A 23,323-nucleotide genomic window follows, 5' to 3' on the forward strand; every position below is an offset into this window, starting at 1 on the left:
CTTGATTTTCTTCACATAGATTGCTGCAACGAGCTGGATTTGTGGAAGGAGGATGAGAGTTTCTTGCAGTGGAAATCCCTAAAGAGCCTTCGTACTCTCCGTATTTATAGGTGTGATCGTTTGATAAAGTTGCCGGAAGGAATAGGTAACCTCACATCCCTTTCCGAACTAGTCATTGGATTTTGCCCTAATTTAGCATCACTGCCAGAAGGGATGTGTCGCCTCATCTCTTTAGAGACACTGCGTATTTTCTACTGCTCCAGCTTATTAAGGCAAAGATGCGAGAAAGAAAGAGGTGAGGACTGGTCTAAGATTGCTCACATCCCTAATATAAGCATTGACCAGAGAGAAGTTTTTTGACCAGAGAGAAGTTGGCGTCATGGTCAGGTACCTTTTCTAACTTCTTCTGATTTCTTATTTGCACTTCAATTACTCCAAATTAATATCCAGACCATATTTGTCTCTCAATCCATGCCAATAATCTTACAATTATTTTCTTATTTGTTTTTGCTTACTAGTGAATGGTGATACGCTGATCGTCTGATACTAAATCAAAACCATTCATTCAGTTAACCGAAGCGCCCTTTCTATGTTGGTGGCTCAAGATTCGTTCCTCGTTGAAACTTTATGCTTGCATCTCTACAATTGTTTACGCTCGCACAACAGTGTGGTGGTGTATGTGTATCAAATGGTTGCAGCCTGCACTTCTTTTACTTCTCAACTTTGCTCTTTTCCTTGTATATATCTTCTTTGTTTTATTTCAAGAGGGGTAAGGTTTATGTCCCCCCTTCTTTTCATGTAATTTTTCTCTTTTTGTTATTTTTTTTATTTTATGAGGGGTAAGGTTTATGTCCCCCCTGACTAGGTGTACATTCTTTTTCGTTATCAATAAAATTTCCCTCGTACCGCCGAGGTTTTATCAAAAGAAAAAAAAGTTGTATAAATTACAGGGTGAAATATGACTTTATCTGTTATGCTTTGAAGATTACAATCTTAAAATGTACCAAATCCAAGCCAAACCGAATAGACCGAATTGAAAATAAACTGAACTGAACAAAAAATTGAAAAAATCCGAGCCGAATCGAACAGTAATTTCAGTTTGGTTTTTAGTTCCGGTAAAAAACCGAACGGAATAGAATTGAACCCACTTTGATACCAAGTGATACAAGAAACCTTTCCTTAGTAATACTCAAGTTTTAATTTTCAGTTATTTCATGGTGACTTTTATTTTAAAGAGAAAATACACACATGTATTTACATGTTTTTATGAGGCGATTTATGTTATACACTATTCTAATTTTAAAAACTCAAGTGCAAGAAGACGGTCGTGCAAACCATGTTAGATGGCCTAAGCCACATTTGCTTAGCTACAAAAGGGAAGGGTTAAGAATTTATGGCCTACGTGTATCGTTTTCCACAAGCATGCGGTAAGTTAATTGTTTGAAGAGCATATGTTGCTTTTGAATAGAACATTAACTGTTAACACCTAACTGTACATAACGGATTCATGGAGAAGATAACTGAGCCTTCCAGGTTCCAGGAAGGAAATTCAAACATCTCCCCCAATATACACGTGTGAATTAAATGTAACTTAGCAACCACAACAAGTGGTCCAATGGTAAGGGCGAGAATTGCAGCTCTCTAATAAATAAATAAATGTGGGAAGTTCCAAGTTCGATAACCCCAGTTAGTGAGTTGGTGAGTCTGCTTGACTGTGACCACATATAAGGTAAAATTTTTCATAACCTCTAATTGGTGGATAACTATGACTTGCCAAGTTGCCACTAAGCCTCACTGAATTAAATGTAACGGCTATAGGTTGTTACCATTAAGGCCTCACTGAATTTTGGTGTGTATACATTCACTTATTAATTTATGCAGCGCATGCGAACTTGGTTACAATTATTAACCTCGTTCATTTGGTTGTTACCCTTTTTCTCTCTCTGTTTTTTTTTTTCTTTTTATATGAGGAGAAGGGGGCGTTCGAACATAGACCTCATTCCAACGGTAGGAATAAAAATGCCACTTGTTTGTTTGTTCATTGTTTTCTTTAGAAAAACTATGTTTCATTGTTTCTTACTTCCAAAAAGACACTCTTCCAACAAAACAAAAACTAATAGGATAGGCCTTTAAAAGAAGAATGACTTACGTGAAATAAGTTTACCGTTATTGTAGTTTATCAACCTAATAATACAATGTCGTAAGTAAATTTTTTTTTCCATAATATTATTACTAGATTAAAAGTGTGACGATCCGTCCCTAATTTTCCTTGTAATTTCCTTCCCGATTATGTAAAATGATGATTATGCCCTTGTTGGCAAAGTAGAATCCAACGTGGGCGTTGTTGTTCGGCTTTTAAATTTTTTTTCTTCCTATTATCGTAATTAAATAGTACTTGTTGTTATGAACGCGCGAGCACAAGTTAGACCCGAACCGAATTTGTAACGAAAAAGTTACTTTAATTAAAGTACGTTAACAACGGGTAACAACGGATAAAATTGTACATGCGTGTGTGGATTATTTAGAGTTGGAAACACTGTTTTGATAGGGTGAGCTAGATTTTTGTGTACTTTTAAATTGTACAAGATTTGGACCCCTTCCCATTTTCAAACCGGTCCCTCACTTACCACACCAACCAACCACCTTTCTCCCTATTTTTTATCACCCAATCAGAAACTCTCTCTTGTACAATCAGAAACTCTCTCTCTCTCTTCTTCTTCTTTTCTCTCTCACTGTACCTCTTTTCTCTCTACAACAACAAAGAACCATCATCAAACCTCACATATCGAACTTCAAACCACCACCATCGTGCTCTTATCCTCACCACTAATCCGGCCAAATTTTACAAAAAATCTGGCCAAATAGAATTTTAAAGTTTTTACAAAAACCCAGCCAATTTTTTTTCAAATTCCGGCGAACCAGGCGACGACGGATGCACGGCAACGGTGACCAGAAAGCTGGGGAGGAAGGAGAATATTCTATTAAAGTTAACAGAATTCTCACGCCGTTACTGACGTCATTAAGTATGTCCATTAGAGTTAACAGAATATTCCCTTGGAATTTGTCAACGCGTGCAAGCACGTGCTGCTTTGTGGAGGCGCATGGTCGACGTGTACGGATTCGTGACGTCGCGTGGAATGTTTTCGTATATTTAAACCCTCTGTTAGTTTAAATAAATTTTGGCTTCGATTTTAATTTATCCATATTTTATACGTCACTTTCCTTTTGGCTACGCTACCTTTAGGTGTCGGCCAGCATACCTCAACTCCGGTCTAAATGTGTCATAAAGTCGATATAAATTTCTCTCATCCAACAAAAAGTGGCATCACATAATTCCTAAGTCTTAACAAGCAATAACTAATATTGAACAATTGATAGGTCCATTAGGTCATCAAGGCAAATTCAGTGATCCACCAGTCCTTCCACTATAATCCATAATGCTAAGATGTAGCAGTAGGTCCCAAAATATTCATACATACTTTTTTTTCCATCTTTTTGTTGTTAATGTTATAATTTAGGGAGTTTTAGCTGAAACATTCATGATATTGTTCACTTTTAACGAAAAATCACATTTTTACCTTTCCTTGATGATATTCACTACACCTTTATTTGTCATTTTTCATTAAAACTAAAGTTTTTTTTGGACTTTTCGTTAGTTTTTCTTCTAATTTATATGGAAAATGCAAGTAGTACTAAAAGTAAATAAATAAATAAATAAACAGAGTAAAAAATAAAAGAAAATTGTTACTCGTATTTTAAAATTTTAATTGTGCACTTCATTGTTTACAATTAAAATGAAAAAAATTATGTGCACAATTAAATTTTTATAGTTACAAAATAGAGGAGTTCTTAACGTCGAGACATAGTAGCGTAATCTTCTCTTATTAGTGTATGGATTATTCTTAGTAATTTTGTAATTCATATCTTCTCATGTTTTACATTATATATATTTCTGTTGTAAATATTTAGATATTTAAAGGTTCTACTCTTGTTTTAATTTTTGTTTCTTTAATTAATTTGTATTTTTTTACACATCTCTTTCACACTGAGGTTAGTGCGTCGGTTCCTAAAAAGGCCAAAGTCCTAGATTATAAATTGACTGATGATCCCACACATCTGAGTTTAATTTAGCAGACTCTTTTTTTTTTTTTTTTAACATACAATATTAACAATTGTTTTTGATAATATCGATTTTTGTTTGTTTTGTCAAATGATAAATTTGTTAGATTAGAGAATTGATGGGATTTGAACCTACACTGTAGTGTAAAACAACACTCCTCTATATCACTGTAATAAATAACTATTTATAAAATCTCTTACTTATAAATGAATATGAATATTATCACCGTTATACTAAGCATTAAAAAACCAAATAAATAATGAATTTAGAAACAGAATCTGACATATCTTTGCTAGCCATTTTCGTCAGACCCTCCAAAAGCAGAATCACACACAACCATCCACCGCAACGCCGCGATCCCCGAGGTATTATCCGCATATCAAAAAGACATCCATGACCGTACTAATCCACAGATCATATGTTGGATATCAATCAATCAACTTTGAGTGGACCTAATTTGATTTATATTAGCTTAATGCTTATTTAATTTGATTTGTTTAATATTTATCAATATAACCTAACTCAAACCCCAAAATTTCAATTATTTTGTCGCAAAATTACTTAATTTTGATACAAGACATCATATAAAATAACAAGCTAATACTTTAGGTTCGTATTATGCACACTGCATGTATTGGCTTTTTCATGAGAAATGTTAAACTAGTTTTTGGTATCAAAGATCATGTTGCTCTTATCTGACACTAATGGATCCGTTTCACAATAACTCTAGCAAAAGCCTTTCATTGATAGTGCCTTAGCATTTCACTAAGCAAGCAAACTACCCTTCCCAAAACGATTCAAGACCTAAACCAAAAGAGACTCTACATAAAAAAATAAAAATAAAAAATAAATAAAAAACTTCCAAACTTGGCAAGCTTGACCTTATTGTTCCTGTTAATATATAAAACTAAAACACACATTGAGGATGTGAATATCGCCAAACAATTATTTGCTTTACATTAATAACTTAGGTATTAGAGTCAGACATGATGACATGAATGTTGAAACTTTACTGTGCAAACCAAGCTTAACGAATTTGAGGAAGAGGCGTTAATAACACATTTGCTAACCATTTTCTAGTACAATAACATGAAAGTTTAAAATCTTTGTAAGCCAATTACATTGAGGCTAAGGCAACCTCCAGTCTACATGTAGCTGCGTTTCTTTGAAGATGTGGATTGTCAATGACCTAGAGTAGAATTCGAACTTAATTCAAACTTGAATATAGTTGCAAAAACACAGAGTTCTAGTCAACTTAACTAAACCTCGATTTGTAGTTTTACGCTCTTGGTAGTCAACACAACTTTGTACGTTTTCCCTCTTGTTTTGGAACTTGGATGAAAATTACAAGAATAGTACTAGCATGAATTACGGAGAGAGAGGCGGTTTGCGGAATCCAGGAATCCAGAAGTCGAGGACAACCAGACACAGTCACACAAACCCAACAAAGGGAGAAGAAGACTCGGAAGAGGGTTCTTCGAATTTAAAAGGAGGTTTGGAGGCAGGTTGCCAGGTGGCACCTCCTTCTTAACGCGATTTCTGCAATAACTTTCCTTCTTTCCCATTTCCCCATCTTATCCTCCGCACTTGTATAAATCTAAACCCTCCTCCCTCTCTCTCTCCCGCAACAAACACAAACACATTCTCTCTCTCTCTCTCTCTCTCATCTGTTACCATTCTAATGGTGAAAATGGCTACTGGGTTGCTCTCACTTTTGCTTGCATTCGCATTGCTGCTCACTAATCCTGCTTCTGCAGCTTTGCCTTTGGATGGTAAACTCTCTCTCTCTCTCTCTCTCTCTCTCTCTCTCTCTCATCTGTTTTACTGAACTGTCTTAAGTTTTTACTAGTTTTAGCATTTTCTCTATGAACTGATCTTGTTTGCTTAAAACTCTTTTTTTTTTTATTTGTTCAAAAAAAAGAAACTCTATTTTCTAGAATTGGTTGCAATACTTACAAGTACTTAGTACTATCACCCTACGCTACGGTCAGGTATAATGTAATGCGGGTTATATATGACCGTCAGATGGTGTTAGTACTAAGTACTATAGTAACCCACAAATATTTTTTGAACTTTTTCCAAGAAACTTTTTCCTGATCAATTTTTTGCCATCTCTGTGATCTGCATGTTTAAATCAGGACTCTTGGCCAATGGCAACTTTGAAGAACCGCCAAAACCAACAGACCTCAAGAAAACAGTTATCATAGGCAAAAATTCACTGCCCAAATGGGAAATCGATGGCCTCGTGGAGTACATCTCCGCGGGGCCGCAACCCGGCGGAATGTACTTTGATGTAGCTCATGGTGTCCATGCTGTGAGGCTTGGCAATGATGCCTCAATCTCCCAGACCATTAAGGTCAAGCTAGGGTCTCTTTATGCCCTAACATTTGGGGCATCAAGGACTTGTGCCCAAGAGGAGGTTTTGAGGGTGTCAGTTCCCCCCCAGGCAGGGGACCTTCCTCTGCAAACCTTGTACAGCAGCAATGGCGGCGACACTTACGCTTGGGGATTCAGAGCAACTTCTGAAACTGTTAAAGTGACCTTTCACAATCCTGGGATTCAAGAGGATCCTGCTTGTGGTCCACTCTTGGATGCAGTTGCTATCAAGGAGCTTTTCCCCGTGTACCCCTCTAGAGGTAAATTGTATATAGATAACTATGTTTCTGCTAGTTTTCGGTCTTTCTCTGTGCACGACTGGAGTTTTCGGTTTGATCTCATTTGTCGACATGGTTGATTGTTTTAGGGTATAGAATCATCACTTAAAGGTTAGACTTAAGGTTTTTAGTGTCGTATTTGTTAATCGCTTTGATTTTAGGTTTTAAGCATCGAACTGTGCTCCTATGTCAATAGTTCGATTGGTAAACATTTCAGTGTTCAGTCTACAAAATCATTGAATGTTTGACGTTGCAGATAATTTGGTCAGAAACCCTGGCTTTGAAGAGGCTCCCCACAGGTTATTCAACTCTTCCCATGGTGTACTCCTCCCTCCAAAACAACTAGATGCGACATCCCCGCTCCCCGGCTGGATCATCGAGTCCCTCAAGGCCATAAAGTTCATCGACGCAAAACATTTCAATGTTCCATTTGGAAAGGGCGCAGTTGAGCTTGTTGCGGGGAGAGAAAGTGCCATAGCCCAGGTTCTTAGAACCGTTCCCAACAAGCTCTACAGCCTTTCATTCACTGTCGGTGATGCAAGAAACGGCTGCCATGGATCAATGATGGTTGAAGCATTTGCCGGCAAGGAAACGCTCAAAGTTCCCTTCACCTCCAAAGGAAAAGGCGGGTTCAAGACGGCCAGTTTCAGGTTCAAAGCGGTTTCAATCAGGACCAGAATCACGTTCTTCAGCTCCTTCTACCACACCAAGGACTATGGAGCTCTTTGCGGCCCTATCCTAGATGAAGTTAAGGTTTCCCCTGTTGCTTAAATGCAAGTTTTTTAGTTATATCACCACAAAACAACAACATCATTATAGAGATTGTGTAACGGATAATATGATTCCGACATTCTGTAAATTTGGCCGTTGACGAGGGCCAGATGTGTTACAGTTATAAAAGAATTAGGGCTAGTTTGATATTGTTATACTATACTTATGAAAGTTTTCAGGAATAAACTTAAAAAATCTTTCACCGATTAACTAGTTAAGGTTGGATTCTATAACAACCGGATCTAGACTGTTTTTCTTCAAAACGGTGCTTCAAGTGTTTTGGACATTAATGTAAGTTTAAAAGGGGCTTTATTTGTGAAGGATCTTTATTTTTCTTTGGTAGCTTATGCTAAATTTGGATGTTTAATGGTGTGATAATCACATTGCACAGCTTGTTAAGAACCCCTTGCCCTTGCTAATTACAGCAGCTAACGAAAACAAAAACATATCGAAACGAGATAACGGAATCAGTAATATGCACCATTAAGCATTCATAATCAAGGGTTATGTATTAACATGAATTAAACTTTTGATTATTTCATTGAACATGCAATAAAGTTCCATAGAATGTAAGAACATCTCTAATGCTTATGAAACAATAATATACAACATCTCAATTTGACAACATGGTACAATGTGTGAGAAGGTGTGTCTTCGAAAATGAAAATATAAAATTGTCCAGTGTGGTAATAGGAACATAAATTGATGTACCAATCTGCCGGTATCATGAGGGGGCCGAAGAATCCCAATGATTGGAATGTTGCCCTTCACCGTCGTCTAAAGTACCAACGAGACATTTCTCGAGTAAAAATTCAGCATTCACCCAAGCATGGTATTTATCTAAAGCAAATGTAGTAAGGAGCAATAGTTAACAGCACTTTATAAGAAGTTAAAATAAAATGAAGATGATCCCACACAAATTGCTGATTTGTAGGCATTGTTAGATTTGCTGAAGTTTGGGTCTGGCTTAGGAGAACCTTTTTGGTTGCGTTATTTCGCCACATCGGATTTCAGGGATCCTAAACTCATTCCTTGGAATGAGATGAATCAGGAACCAAGAGAATCAGACATTCCTATTCAAGTTTTGGAAATGCTAGGGACTTTGGTGAACAAGAAAAAGAAAAAGAAAAAAACTTCCCACTAAAAATAACAATTTTATGGGCAGTTCTGTTCGCAGAGAATACATTTGCTCACCACCAGCTCTATGTTCCATTGGAAGAGTTTGATTTAATCAACCCGCTATATGGATCCCAAAAATAAAAACTCATCCAACAACACATAATATGGTGGTAGCAAATCTATTATCTTGTTTTCATGGAGACGTCAGGCTTAAGAACAATAAGACTCAACAACACATAACCAATTAAGTATAGAAAAGGATACTGAACAAAGATGTGCAGTCTTTTCCCACAGCCTTCTTTAGAATATCAACACCTGAAGAAAAAGAAATCGTCAGAAACAGGAATAGTATGTCATGCAGTTCTGACCAAATAATACATACAGAAACTCTCGCAAGTTAACCATTTATGGATCGTACTTAGATCTCATCACTAAGCAGTTTTTTGGTGACAGAATTATACCAATTGCAATATGAAGGATTTAATAATATTGGTGGTAATGCATTTGCAAAGGCTTATATAGACATAATATTGTTAACATCAGATTGCCCTATAAGCAAACGCTTTGCCTTTCTACCTTATTACTCTTCCTATGTCATTAATGAGCTCAGAGTTGCCACATCACGAAGTCAACTTAAATCAATAGTCCACATCCCTTATATAGCTAATCTTCATTAAAAATATAGAAGAAACAAAAGTTGCCCAGATTTCTGGTATAGCACTTCTCATAGACGGTAGATGTCCCATCCTATTAAATTTATTTTGTCGGCTAAGTTGGCATAGTGGAGCAATAAAACTTCAATAAGAAGACTTACAAAAACCCGATAAAACATGCCTACTGATATAAATACTTTAAAATTTTGGGGTTTATGGAGAAAGGTGTCAGCAATACACTTGGGATGACACTGCTCACTCCAGCTAACATTTGAACTTCAACAGACTAAAATATGTACATACCTCCAGGGTGAAATCTCATGTATGGAGACAAATTGTACACACGGCCTTTTAGAACAGTCCACATTGAATCTCCTTTTTGGTGCTGTTTAACTTCATTCAGTGAAATAAGCCTCTTATTTGATTGTCCCTTTAAACCTGAGACACAGTTTGTATCTTGAGAAGCTAACCCTGATATAATCACTACTGCACTTAAAAATACCCTAGATATCACAAGCTGTTTCCTGAACTTATAATAACATGCATCACAAATTCACAACGAATAGGCTTGCTACGAGTACATAAAATTCCTAAACATGTTCTCCAACAAGGATGAATTAGGAACCTCAATAAACTTGTAGAGCTAAAATACAAGCCCTCCCAATCCAACCTTCTATTTATTTCATTGTGCAAAGTTTGAAAGTATTTTCTTTATATCTTTTGATAATTGCCTTTAGGATTATGTATGCATCATAGCTACCATAACACAAATGACAAGAAAAAAAAGTCAAGAAAAGTATTGGCAGGAAGAAGAAAAGTTATGAAATATGAGAAGCAATTTCAGCCGAAGCACTTTTAACTAAGTACCTGCAAGGTCAGGATGTGTTCGAGTAAGTTTGAGCCAATCCATTTGGCTATACCCCTTCTCAAAAGGAACTTTAGCACGAGTTGCAGGCTTCACTGACTTTCCAGCATCACCTGATTTTAGTTGCTTCGGAACTTCAGATTTCTTTTTCATGGATGATGCATCAATGACACTGACAGACAAAGAACCAACTGTTTCCTGTTTTTTGGAAGTGGCTCCTCCTGGTAATCCACCTTGCCACAGAACACCTCTATTCTCATTACTACTAGTTCCATTTGACAATCCATCCTTTATGGTAATGTTTTCTATATCTGAAGTGAGCTTCTTTGTCTCATAACCATCCTGGTTGCCTGGTGGACCAACCTGAACATATACCACAGACCTTACATCAATATAGAATTATGACATACAAAAACCCAGCGCCAATCAATCATATCCCCGAAACACAAACCACTGCAGATAATGCATTGAAACAATGCATATTTCAAGGGTATAACTTTCTTGATAGCAAAATGTACATATAACGCTTACCTGACAAAAAGTGAAATCATTATCATTCTCCATTTCTAAGCCGAATGAAATTCCCAAAAACTATTTCAAGCAATCTTTCCTGTCAAAAGATAATATAAACATCAGATTTAATACCAAAAAGATCATGAGATGGCTTTTCTAAAATACTATAGTACCATAGCCTGATAGCCAAACTTAAATGATAACCATCCAATAAGACAAAATACATGAAACGGGGACAATTAGGACTCTTGATTACACCCTATCAATTACAAATCTTGAATACACAACAGATTAATACTGTTTACTACTGCTTTTGATAACTATGTTTAAAAATATTTCTGGAAACTCAGCCAAACAGGTCAAGCTCCCCCTCCCACCTCCTAAAGACTGAGGAAAAAAAAAAAAAAAGGTCGTACCCAGTGCACAAGCTCCCACTTTACGGCAGGGTCTGGGAGAGGTGAATGTCGGCTAGCCTTACCCCCATTTATGGAGAGTAAAAAGATAAAACAAAATTCTCAGTACATATATTTTACTTTATAGATATATTAATTGGTGAGTACCGAAAAATGTTATGTCCAACTAAAGGAACAAGAAAAATATATGACATCTCCGTTAGTGTTTACGAAGTGAGATGGGTATCAGGCCAAACTCGTATGTCATCACTCTAAGAAACTCACAAATCATAATTGTTCAGACAAAAGTCCATGATTCATATAAGCTAAGGAGTAATGACTAATGAGTAATCCACTAAGCTTAAAATCGTCAAAACTTCAATTTAATTGAAAACGGAACAACTCTATGTGCTTAACTTTGACTCCAAAATTTCCAAAAGCCAATGTGATTCCAAGCATTAACTCTACTACAACTTCATTCCAGTATCCAAATTGATTTCAAGCAAATAGCTCATTACCCAATAATCATAACTTTGAATCCAAGTTCTTATACATTCATATCCAATTGAAGAAAGCAATTGGCATACTAAGTACCCCCCCCCCCCTCTAATAGTTTTAGAAAGGCAGCAATTGAGAAACATCATTCATAACCCGGGACTTCAGAAAAAAGAAAACAAAATGAACAAAACCTCCATTGCTCCAGCCGATCAAAAATACCACAACGCACTAGTCTAACTAAAATTCTTCGATTCACCGAAATTGAATTTGGTTAAATTACACAATACCAAACTTTAATCTAACATCTTCTTTCCCATTATTCTTAGTTATCAAGCAAATGGTTAATCCATATACACACACCACAATTAAGCAATTATCAATCTTTCCCAGCTCAAAACACAGAAATTAAACTAAAACTTGTATTCAGGAAAAATGGTAATCATAACAACCAAATTCAGAAAATACCCAAATACCAATTCAACCATGAATTTGTTACGTCGAGATGAATCTCTAATGATCTAATCTGGTAACCAACAAATCAATGACAATAAAAAGTTACATCACAGAACCTCAAGTCGCTGACTTCCAATTGTTTTTGCCTGTTATTGTTGAAATTTCAATTTTCTATGTGGTTTCCTCGAACTTTCTCGGCAACCAAACAGAAAGCGAAGAATAATCCAAATAGATGAGAAATGGGAAAGAAAAACGTACTCGCAAGTGTGTATTCAGGTTGATGTAGATGCCCTTTCACCCTCCCTCTCTCTGTCTTCAGTATGCGATCGTCGAGACAGCAGAATGGAGTCGAGCGATTCAAGTTCCGTAATTGTCAGCTTGAAGAATAAGCTAATCTAATGCCTTTTCTTTGAAAAAAAAAAAAAAAAAAGGGACAACCGGTGCACCCTCTCGATCCGGCGGAGGAAAGTTAGGAATTGTACTTTATACCCAAAATTTATTTAATTGTTTTAGTCATTGAATTTAATTTGATGTTATTAGATTAATTTTTTTAACTGTTAGATTTGATCATCGCAACAATTAGATTCAATAAATTTATAAATATAAAACAAAAAGTTAAATAAATTTGAATCTAGACTGTAGTAACATCCAATGGTCAAATTAATCGTTGGGCTGATAATGGTGGGCGACACACCCACGTGCGTGGGATCTAGCTAGCGCTCGCGCATGCATTGTTGGGCGAGTGAAGCTTGCGCGTTTGAACTCTGTTGGGTGCATCCACTCTCATATGTGGGCCAGCCCATTAATCTAGTGGAGAATCCTAGCTAAAATTTGCCCCAAAATTAAGTTTTGGGTTAAAACTCATTTTTAGCCCAATGATTGGAGCAGGTTGGGGTAGGTTTAAAATATAAAATTTGAGTTTTACTCCAAGGGTTGAAGTTGATCTTAGCATGTCAACTAAGTATCCCTTTTATCACCGTGGAGTGGAGGGGGGTTTGAACTTGATATCTCGAATGTTGGATAGAGAAATATCACTAAAATAAGAGTTTGTTGCACTTGTTGGTATGCGTGAGTTGAAGTTATGTTGTTTTACAAATTCATCTGTCGTAAAATAAGTGAATGTGTGTCATTTGATTGTTATCAAGATGGGCTAAAATGCTTTTCTAGACCCAATTGAAGATTAGCCCTACGGTCCTACCCTACGGGATGTGAGATACCTCAAGCTTCGGCCAAACAAAATAAAATAAAACATGTATATATATATATATATATATATACTTAAGGAAACTAATGAAAATAGCTTGAAAATTTTAAGTTTAAAGATAAGGACAAAATAAAAGGTAAAATAAATAATACCATGATTAATTTTTTAGTGTAAAAATGTAGTTTTTCGTTAAAGTAAACAGTACCGGAAACTTTTCGTTAAAGTGAACAATACCAGAAGTTTTTTCTTAAAATTTTCATATATTTATATATATATATATATATATATATATATATATAGGGAGAGAGAGAGAGAGAGAGAGAGATGTGGACGCATGCTCCTAGAATATAGTACTAGTTAATACATACATGTCATGCGACTAAAGAAATAATATCACATAGTAGTGTTACAGTCACTTTTAAAAATCTCTACTTACAAAGAACAACCACAAGACCAAACTTTGCAATGACTTTCACACTTTTGTCTTCTCTTTATGCTTTCCTCCGTTGGATTTTTTCCCTTGAGTTGATAAAGGTTGTACCCAGTGCACAAGGCTCCCGCTTTACGCATGGTCTGGGAGAGGTGAATGTCGGCTAGCCTTACCCCATTTATGGAAAGACTGCTCCCAAGTCTCGAACCCGAGACCTACCGCTCATGGACGAAGGCACTTGCCATCGCACCAAGTGCGACATCTTTTCCCTTGAGTTGATATGAAAAAAAAAATGTAGTGTGAAAATCACTCCTCAATCGGTATTTGGATTTAGGATGAGTTCCTTTTGTACATGGTACAAGAACTACAATTACAAGGTAGGTTTTGGTTTTGTATCATGATTGAAACATCGCATTTGACATGCCATCGATCGGCTCTTAACAGTAGTATTGATACAATGACAGGTGACACAGAGATCAATTTATCATTCAAAAGTCGGTCAAGATTCCAAGCATTCCTTTCCTCACATTACCAACTATCAAGTGACGAACATACGACGCAAGAAACCGCAAGTCCTTATGGTGAAGTTATCAAGCATCGGTCAACGCTTTAATATCCCTTGTCTCGTATTACAGAAGAGCGTTACATCTTCGATATGACACATTTAAGATTCCTGCAACAAAACATAAAAGTGCAAAACAAAATTTATCAGCAACCAGCACTTGCCAGCCAAGATCATAAAAACATTGCAAAATAAATAAATCAGGAACCCTTCAGTACCAAAGAATCCTTGTGCTATGGATTACAAATGATGATTGCTCATGAAAGATGAGGCATATAGTGATCGTCTAGACTGAAGGAAGCTGAAAACGTCTAAGGAGAACGCTGGCAAACCTTTATTTGTTAGAGATGCCTAGACTAAGACTTTGTTTCAGTGTTGGTCCTTCATGCTTCCAAGAACAATCGTTACCTTGATCCCTTGCCCACTCCTTGTAAGCATAAACCTGCAATATAATGACTTCCTTAAGCTGATAAGCTAACACGAAAAAAAAGCTGTCTCGTTTCAAAAACACTCCACAATGTCCACATGATTGGTCGTCATGATATGAATAATTAGTACCAACTCTCATGGGCAATCCTATTCCTATGTAGTGTACAGAAATCAACGATTGTTGACTTGAGGGGTCTCAAACAAACATTATTACCTTTATCACTATAATTGCTAAAAATTCCTTTTATACCTTTGCGTTCAACGCTATCTCCTTTTCACACATACAGCCTAGCAGAATATAAAAAAAAAACCACAAGTATGCACATGATGTCTCTTTCACCAGAATCACGACGAGGAAACTATGAGGCATTTATTCTAGTTAATGCAAGCATATTGTATATCCTGTAAGGTTGGCCAGGATTACCTCTCACATTGTAAGGTGAATTTGTTCTGCCTCAACCAGCAGCAAACTCTGACGAGGGTAATCTGAGACAGCCAGCCAGCTTTTGGCACAAGCACCAACCTGAATACGGTGCAAAAGATCTCAGATCAATATCTGGAATATCATTTTTTCTGGCACAAAGCCATAATGAAGTACCTCCACATCCACCTCCAATCACCATGACCATAAATGCTTTCGGAAGGAATACATCCAAGCAATACCATAGGGATTCTAGTATTTGAAAAGAATTAGACTAGAAGAAACTAAAATAAGATTCCTCCCGATCAATACCAATAAAGCTCTGATTCACCTCTCCCCTTTCTTTAGACAAGTAGCTGACCAGTATATACCAAGTCCAATGATTTGGTATCAAACCATTATTCACGCCTCTATGTAGAAGTAAACTAGCATCATCAATCATTCCTTGTTTGCAGTGCCAACTGATCAGAGTGTTATAAGTAATAACATCAGGACACATCCCTTCAGCTTGTAATCTATCAAAGAGATTCAAAGCTTCACAAATGTTTCCCATCTTGCATAGACCATTTATGAGGCTATTATAAGTGACTATGTCTGGCATCAAACCCCGATGAATCATATCTCGTAGAAACTCAAGTGCGTCATATACTTTGCCACTTCTACACATACCATTAATCAAAATATTACAGGAGATACTATCAGGATGAAGTCCCTTCATCATCATTTCTTCAAACAATCCCCTTGCCTTTTCAACAGCTCCAGCTTTACAGAGTGCCTTAATTAGCCCATTATAGGTTATTTTGTCGAGAGGGCATCCTCTAAATACCATTTCATTTACAAGCTTAAGTGCTTCTTGTATTGCACCTCTTGTCAAGAAAGCATTAATTAACGTGTTGTAAGTAACAGTGTTGGCAACAACACCCTCCAGTAACATATCACGGTACAATCCCAATGCCTCTTCCATTTGATCAACCTTGCACAGTCCAAATATTAGAGAACTAAACGTAAATACGTCTGGCTTACATCCTTTGCTTGAGATTTCACAAAACAATTTTAAAGCTTCCTGGACTTTCCCATCCTTGCATAGAGCAGAAATTAGACGATTGTATCCCACGGTATTCAGACTTAGTCCCTTGTATGACATCTCATTTAAAACATCACCAGCTTCCTCCAGTTGGCCCTCCTTGCAGAACCCATCAATCATTATGGTGTAAGTTATTACATTAGGCTTGCAGCCCTTAATTTCCATCTCACTGACCAATTCACGAGCAGAACTCAAACAGCCCTTCTTGCAGAGCCCATGAATCAGTATGTTAAATGTATATACATCAGGGTTGCAGCCATTACCTAACATACCATCATATAGAACAGCTTTGGCTTCATCAAACCGTCCACTCATAACATAACCATTAATCAAGGTATTGAAAAGCACAATATTTGGGGAAGGCACTTTGTTCAACAATGCCCTTGCTTCATCAACTTGCCCTGTTCTGCATAATCCATGCATTAAAACTCCGTAAGTCACATCATCAGGAGTAAACCCCCGGACAAGCATCCGATCAACCAATCTTGCTGCCTCATGAATCCGATTGACCTTGCAAAGACCATGGATAATATCATTGAAAGTCTGAACATCAGGTGTACAACCCATCAAAAACATTTCCTCCAAAAGTCTCAATGCTTCATTCACTTGATTATTCTTGGAGAGTGCATGTATAAGAGTCTGGTAAACCACTGAATTTGGCACACAACCATGCTTCGTCATGTCTTTTAGAAGCGAGCAAGCGGAATCCACCTCATTAACCATACAAAGTGCTTTCAGAACCACTCCAAACGTGTAAACATTGGGAGAGATACCTCTACTCAACATGTCATAGAAGACATTGGGAGCAACCTTAGGGCAATTCCCAGCCACAAGTATATCCAATACAACATTATACGATCTAAAAGTCGGTTCACATGAATAAACACCTCTCATGTCTAAAAGCAGCCTGGTCGCTTGTCCGGGCAAACCAGCCCTCCCATAATACTTCATAATCATAATGAAAAGGGACTCACTAAAATTAAACCCCTTCTCCTTAATCTGCATCAACAACCTATCTATAATTTTAAATTCCCCGGCTGCCCCGAGCTTATCAATTAACACATAGTACACATCAAAAGAATGGCAATACCCCTTCTGGGCGCCAACCAACTCAAATATCTCCATCGACGAGGGCACATCGAGTGGAAGTTGAAGCAACTTACAAAGTTGAATTGGAGTGATTTGAACAAGTGACTTCCTAAGTTCATTGAGGTCAAAGGGCTTAAGAATCTTCTCCCACTCATTTTCTGACTCTGATCCTTTATCATTCAACACTCTATCACTAACATCCTTAAAATACCCAGCTGACAAAATTGCAAAACAGTGGGGTTTTAACAAAGATTGCAAATTTCTTGTCAGAGGGGTCAAAATATTTGGTATTTTATACATTACTCCAAATGGGTAACTCAAAATTTTAAGACAACCACCAGAAAACCAGAGATTCGATAAACCTGAGAAGCAAAGTGGTCATGGGCATTTTCCAGAGGTTCGGTGAAGCTGAGAACCATTTGAGCTGAAATTTCCCGAAGCTTGAAGGATCAAACAATAAAAAAGGAAAACCATAAAAATGTGAAACGAATTCAATAGACAAATGAGAAAAAGAAAGATTCAAAATTACGGCCAAATGTCTTGAACATGTCGATGCTCCACACAATCATGCATTAATGATCAAAACTAAGCTAGTTTACTTGCTTGAAGTAGATACTACCAAAATTGCTCCTTAACTCGCAATTAACTAAACAAATTGGCATATATGAAAAACAGATTGAACCCAATTCAATTGTAATGAAATTACAATCAGGGAATGCTCAGTTGCTTACTTTGATTGGTTCCAGGAGTCGAGGTGGGCTGTCGAGACAGCGAGAGGAAGCTCGTGAGGGTGACGGCGAGGTGGACGAGGTCGACGTGGAGGAGGGGGGAGATGGAGCCGCGGAGGAGGGAGTCTGGGAGAGCGCGGAAAGAAGAGGGAGATAAGGAAGATGCGGGCTGGGGACTGGAGAGAAACTTGGGCTGAAGGATGAGCCTAAAATTATGGCTGATTCGAAATTGAGCTTTGAAAATAAAATATTTAATATAAATAAATAAATTTAGTATAATATTTAATTCGATTTAGTTCGAATTAGGTGAAGAAAGAAATATAATTTTTAATGGCTCTTCACGAAGTTCATGTGTTATAATATATGTTGTATAATTATATATGTGTTGATCACATATTTATCTTGAGTATCATCGCTTATGAGATGGTGTATGAGAATGCTTGTGCGTTATTGCTATATCATCAATTGATTTTGAATGAAATCTATTTTTCCCTTAACACAAGTGATATTGTGGGAAGGAAGATTCAAACCCAATATATTTTTTTTTAACAAATGATATTATCTGTTAAATTGTGGCCAAGTGGCCATCACTTTCCTAATAAACAAACCAAAAGAAAGAAAAAAAGGTGAAAGACAAAATGATGAGGTAACATCATGATGAGGAGACGTAATCATTATGTCTTTACTTTGGTTTTGTTTATTGGGTGTTTAGAATTGATGAATGTGTGCATACGGAAGCAAGAGAGAGGTAGAGTGCACAATTTTCTGTTTGAGTAGCCTATCTTTGAGAGAGCAAAGTGAGCTACAGAGAGTAGAAAAGAAGAAGAAGGTGCTCTTCTTTTTGGTTAGTAATCACCCACCAAGGCAATTGTTGTTGTAATAGCTTTGAGCTTTGTATAGAGAAGAAATTAATCACTATATTTCTTTCTCTATTTGTTTCTTTGGTGTGTGAAAGCTATTGGTTGTATTGGAGTTTTTGGGTTGTGAGATTGCCAACACTTTGTAAACTCCCATTTGGTTGATAGTGGATTATTGGGTGAGCTCCTACTGCTCCGAGAACGTACTCCAGTTACACTGACTGTTGAGGAACCTCGTTAAAATCTTGGTGTCTTTTATATTTTGTTCTTGCATTTTCATTTGATAAATTTCATGTGGGTTAGCTTGAGTTGGTTCCAACGGGTTTGGTGCTATCCTAGCACAACAATTGGTATCAGAGCATGGTTGCTCTTGGGTACTGTCTAATTGCCAAAGATTTCAGACGGGCAAGATGAGAATCCTTTTGGAAGCAGCTCCGGGTTTGCAAGAACTACGGTACAAAATGCAAAGTTCGAAGTGGAAAAGTTTGATGGCACAAACAACTTCGGGATGTGGCAATGTGAGGTCAAAGATGTGTTGGCACAACAAGATCTACTTGCCGCTTTGGGAGAGAAGCCGGAAGTTATGTCCAAGCCGGAATGGGAGAAATTAAATTTGTGGGCTTGCTCTTCAATTCGGTTGTGCCTTGCAAAAACTCAGAAGTATTTTGTGATGCGGGAGACGGTAGCAAGTGTGTTGTGGCAAAAATTGGAAGACAAGTATATGACGAAGAGTGCAGAGAACCGGCTACACTTGAAGAAAAAGCTCTACCGCTTTCAATACAAAGAAGGTACAAAAATGATTAGACACCTTGATGTTTTTAATAAGTTGATTGCCGACTTGTTAAATTTAGATGAGGATATTAAGGATGAAGATAAGGCATTAATATTGTTGAATTCCTTGCCGGACTCTTATGAGCATTTTATTACCACTATTATGCATGGTAAAGAAACTGTGAAATTTGAAGATGTGTCAAATGCCTTGATGAATTATGATATGAGGCATAGAGATAAAAATCATGATAGTACCTCTGAAGCTTTATTTATTAGAGGTAGATCATCAGAGAGAAGATCATCTTCTAGTAGGAAAAAATCACAGTCTCGACCTAGAGGAAACTCTAAAGGTAGAAAACCTTTGGAAAAGGATGAATGTGCCTTTTGTCGTAATAAGGGTCATTGGAAGAAAGATTGTCCTAGATTGAAGACCAAAGGCAAAGAAAGTTCTGAAGCTAATGTTGCTAAGGTTGAAACAGATTTTTCTGATTTTGCTTTAACCACTTCCTCATCATTTGATTGTGCTACTAAGTGGGTGTTGGATATGGGTTGTACTCATCATATGACTCCTCACAAGGATTGGTTTTCAAGCTTGAAAGAGTTTGATGGTGGCGTTGTGTTCATGGGAGATGACAATCCTTGCACAACAAAAGGGATTGGTACAGTTCGTTTGAAGTTGCATGATGACATGGTTAAAGAGTTTACAGGTGTTCGGTATGTACCAAATTTGAAGAAAAATCTTATTTCTTTGGGTACTTTGGAATCCAAGGGTTTCAGGTTTCATTCAGATGGACAGACATTGAAAGTTACTTATGGTGCACTTGTTGTGATGAAAGCTCCTCGATGTGGCCATTTGTATTTATTGCAGGGAAGCACTGTGACAGGTGAAGCATCTGTAGTCTCTGAAAATATGGGCACATCTGATTCAGATACTACTAGACTGTGGCATATGAGATTAGGCCATGTCGGTGAGAAAGCTCTACAAGGGCTTGTGAAACAAGGTCTTCTAAAAGGTGCCACGACTTGTAAGCTTGATTTCTGCGAGCATTATGTCTTGGGGAAGCAAACTAGAGTGAAGTTTGGTAATGCTATACATCAAACGAAGGGCATTCTTGACTATGTGCATTCAGATGTTTGGGGTCCTACAAAGACTCCCTCTTTGAGTGGTAGACATTGGTTTGTGACCTTTGTTGATGATTATTCAAGAAGGTCTTGGGTCTACACTATGAAGCACAAGAGTGATGTGTTAAGCATTTTCTTGGGTTGGAAGAAAATGGTTGAGAACCAGACTGGGAGAAAGATTAAGATTTTGAGACCAGATAATGGTGGTGAATACACCTCCAATCCTTTCTTTAAAGTTTGCAAAGATGAAGGAATTATGAGACATTTCAGTGTTCGGGAAACTCCACAACAAAATGGAGTTGCAGAAAGATTGAATCAAACCTTGCTTGAGAAGGTTAGATGTATGTTGTCTCAGTCGGGTTTAAGCAAGTCATTTTGGGCAGAAGCAGTTAATTATGCATGTCACATCATCAACCAGTTACCCTCAGCTGCTGTTCAGGGTAAGACACTAATGGAGGTATGGACTGGAAAACCTTCTTCTGATTATGATCATATTCGTATTTTTGGTTCACCTGCTTATTTTCATGTAACTGAAAATAAACTTGATCCTAGAGCTAAAAAGACTATTTTTCTTGGTTTTAGTAGTGGTGTCAAGGGTTACAGGTTGTGGTGCCCAGAATTGAAGAAACTTGTAATCAGCAGAGTTGTGACATTTGATGAAGAAAGTATGTACAAAGACTCTGAGAAGAATGTGAAAGATGTCCAACAGGTGGAGCTTGAGAAAGTTACCTCTGATACTTCAAATCCTATTTCCGTTGATGTCGAAGCCACTACAAGTGAAGAAGTTGGAGACCATGAGGATGTTGAAGAAGTTGAACTTGAAGATTCTATTCAAGTTGAAGAGCAAGTTTCACCTCAAGAGTATATTGCAAAGAACAGAGGAAATAGACAAATTACCAAGCCAGCTCGGTATAGTGACTATGTTGATTTTGCTTTTCCTATTATCACTGAAGAGATTCCATCCAATTTTGAGGAAGCTATTGAGAGTGAGGAGAAGAATAGGTGGTGCAATGCCATGGGTGATGAGATGAATTCTCTCTTGAAGAACAAGACTTGGGAGTTAGCTAAATTGCCTAAGGGCAAGAAAGCTATCGGTTGCAAATGGGTGTATGCCAAGAAGGAAGATGCTGATGAGAAAAGCAATGTGAGATTTAAAGCAAGATTAGTTGCTAAAGGGTATGCACAAAAGGAGGGCATTGACTATAATGAAATATTTTCTCTGGTTGTGAAGCACTCCTCAATTCGTATTATGTTAGCTCTTGTTGCACAATATGATCTTGAGCTTGTGCAACTCGATGTGAAGACGGTTTTCCTACATGGTGATTTGAATGAAGAGATTTATATGTGTCAACCGGATGGGTATATAGTGAAAGGGAAGGAGATTTTGTTTTGCAAATTGAAGAAATCACTTTATGGCTTGAAGCAATCTCCAAGGCAATGATATTTGAGGTTTGATAAATTTATGAGAGGCCAAAATTATTCTAGAAGTCAATATGATCATTGTGTGTACTTCAAGAAGTTGCAAGATGGGTCTTTCATTTATTTGTTGATATATGTTGATGATATGTTGATTGCCTCAAAGAATGTTGAAGAGATTGAGAAATTGAAAAAACAAATGAAGAATGAGTTTGAGATGAAGGATCTTGGTGAAGCAAAGAAAATCCTTGGCATGGAGATCATTAGAGATAGAGATAAGGGTTTGGTCAGTTTGAATCAAAGACAATACCTTGAGAAGTTGATTCAGAAGTTTGGAGTTCATGATTCAACCAAACCGGTTAGTACCCCTTTGGCTCCTCATTTTAAATTGAGTTCTCTACAATGTCCTAAAACTGATAAAGAGAAGCTGCAAATGACAAATATACCATATGCAAATTTAGTTGGTAGTTTGATTTATGCAATGGTATGCTCTAGACCGGATATTGCTCATGCAATTGGCATGGTGAGTCGATATATGCATAATCCAGGTAAAGAGCATTGACAAGCAGCTAAGTGGATATTGAGATATCTCTATGGTACTCGAGATGTTGGTTTATGCTTTGAGAGGGATGACTCTGGTATTGGTCATCTTGCAGTTGGTTATGTTGATTCAGATTATGCAGGTGATCTGGATGGAAGGAAGTCTACTACAGGCTATGTGTTTACTATGGCTAAAGGACCAGTTTGTTGGAGGTCCATTTTGCAGTCGTCTGTTGCCTTGTCTATTACAGAGGCTGAATATATGGCAGTTGCTGAAGCTATAAAGGAGGCCATTTGGATACATGGGCTGATTAGAGATTTGGGGGTTGATCAGAAGCAGGTGGAGGTACATTGTGATAGTCAGAGTGCCATTTATTTGGCTAAGTATCAGGTTCATCATGCGAGAACCAAGCACATAGATGTGCATTATCACTTTGTTCATGAAATTGTTGGTGAAGGGGAAATCATTCTCCAGAAGATTCAACTAAAGACAACCCCGCTGATATGTTGACTAAGGTTGTTGGTGTAGCCAAGTTTGTTCACTGTTTGAACTTGGCTGACATTATGCCTATATAAAGAAGGCGTTGAGCAGTAGGAGTTTTGGAGCATTTGGCTCGGCATAAATTGTTCTC

General features: G+C 37.3%; 4 protein-coding genes across 9 annotated transcripts in view; 2 read left to right on the top strand and 2 right to left on the bottom strand.

Annotated features, from left to right (window-relative positions):
- The window catches only part of LOC126613507 (putative disease resistance protein RGA3), a 36,937-nt gene extending 36,031 nt beyond the window's left edge, over nucleotides 1–906 (top strand). For 2 of the 3 annotated variants that reach the window (XM_050281187.1, XM_050281188.1), the window contains 2 exons: nucleotides 146–387; nucleotides 519–906. In XM_050281187.1, coding sequence (XP_050137144.1) covers nucleotides 146–360 — 215 coding nt within the window. In that variant the 3' untranslated portion in view covers nucleotides 361–387; nucleotides 519–906. The remainder of the gene's footprint in view (nucleotides 1–145; nucleotides 388–518) is intronic. The other variant, XM_050281179.1, reaches the window with a different exon arrangement.
- A 4,669-nt stretch (nucleotides 907–5,575) lies between these two features.
- On the top strand, nucleotides 5,576–7,755 carry LOC126613645 (uncharacterized). Its single transcript, XM_050281227.1, has 3 exons — nucleotides 5,576–5,892; nucleotides 6,259–6,756; nucleotides 7,031–7,755. Exons 1-3 carry the CDS (start codon nucleotides 5,802–5,804, stop codon nucleotides 7,543–7,545), a joined length of 1,104 nt encoding a protein of 367 aa, XP_050137184.1. The 5' UTR covers nucleotides 5,576–5,801; the 3' UTR covers nucleotides 7,546–7,755.
- Nucleotides 7,756–8,049: 294 nt separating this feature from the next.
- On the bottom strand, nucleotides 8,050–12,485 carry LOC126613646 (cytochrome b5 domain-containing protein RLF-like). Of its 2 annotated transcripts, none has more exons than XM_050281228.1 (6): nucleotides 12,297–12,485; nucleotides 10,714–10,792; nucleotides 10,185–10,545; nucleotides 9,621–9,755; nucleotides 8,929–8,979; nucleotides 8,050–8,385 (listed from the first exon to the last, which is right to left on the bottom strand). In XM_050281228.1, exons 2-6 carry the CDS (start codon nucleotides 10,744–10,746, stop codon nucleotides 8,270–8,272), a joined length of 696 nt encoding a protein of 231 aa, XP_050137185.1. In that variant the 5' UTR covers nucleotides 10,747–10,792; nucleotides 12,297–12,485; the 3' UTR covers nucleotides 8,050–8,269. The 2 variants fall into 2 exon arrangements, with proteins under 2 accessions (XP_050137185.1, XP_050137186.1); XM_050281229.1 differs by lacking the exon at nucleotides 12,297–12,485 and adding an exon at nucleotides 12,051–12,122.
- A 1,493-nt stretch (nucleotides 12,486–13,978) lies between these two features.
- LOC126613644 (pentatricopeptide repeat-containing protein At5g64320, mitochondrial) lies at nucleotides 13,979–18,196 on the bottom strand. 3 transcript variants are annotated; one of them, XM_050281226.1, is made up of 4 exons: nucleotides 17,989–18,196; nucleotides 15,095–17,697; nucleotides 14,453–14,676; nucleotides 13,979–14,345 (listed from the first exon to the last, which is right to left on the bottom strand). In XM_050281226.1, the coding sequence occupies exon 2, from the start codon at nucleotides 17,555–17,557 to the stop codon at nucleotides 15,359–15,361; it is 2,199 nt and encodes a 732-aa protein (XP_050137183.1). In that variant the 5' UTR covers nucleotides 17,558–17,697; nucleotides 17,989–18,196; the 3' UTR covers nucleotides 13,979–14,345; nucleotides 14,453–14,676; nucleotides 15,095–15,358. The 3 variants fall into 3 exon arrangements, with proteins under 3 accessions (XP_050137183.1, XP_050137182.1, XP_050137181.1); XM_050281225.1 differs by having other exon boundaries at nucleotides 14,567–14,676; nucleotides 15,088–17,697; XM_050281224.1 differs by having other exon boundaries at nucleotides 15,088–17,697.
- Nucleotides 18,197–23,323: the final 5,127 nt, after the last annotated feature.

This window comes from Malus sylvestris, chromosome 2 (genome assembly GCF_916048215.2).
Source record: "Malus sylvestris chromosome 2, drMalSylv7.2, whole genome shotgun sequence".
Classification (NCBI taxonomy): domain Eukaryota; kingdom Viridiplantae; phylum Streptophyta; class Magnoliopsida; order Rosales; family Rosaceae; genus Malus; species Malus sylvestris.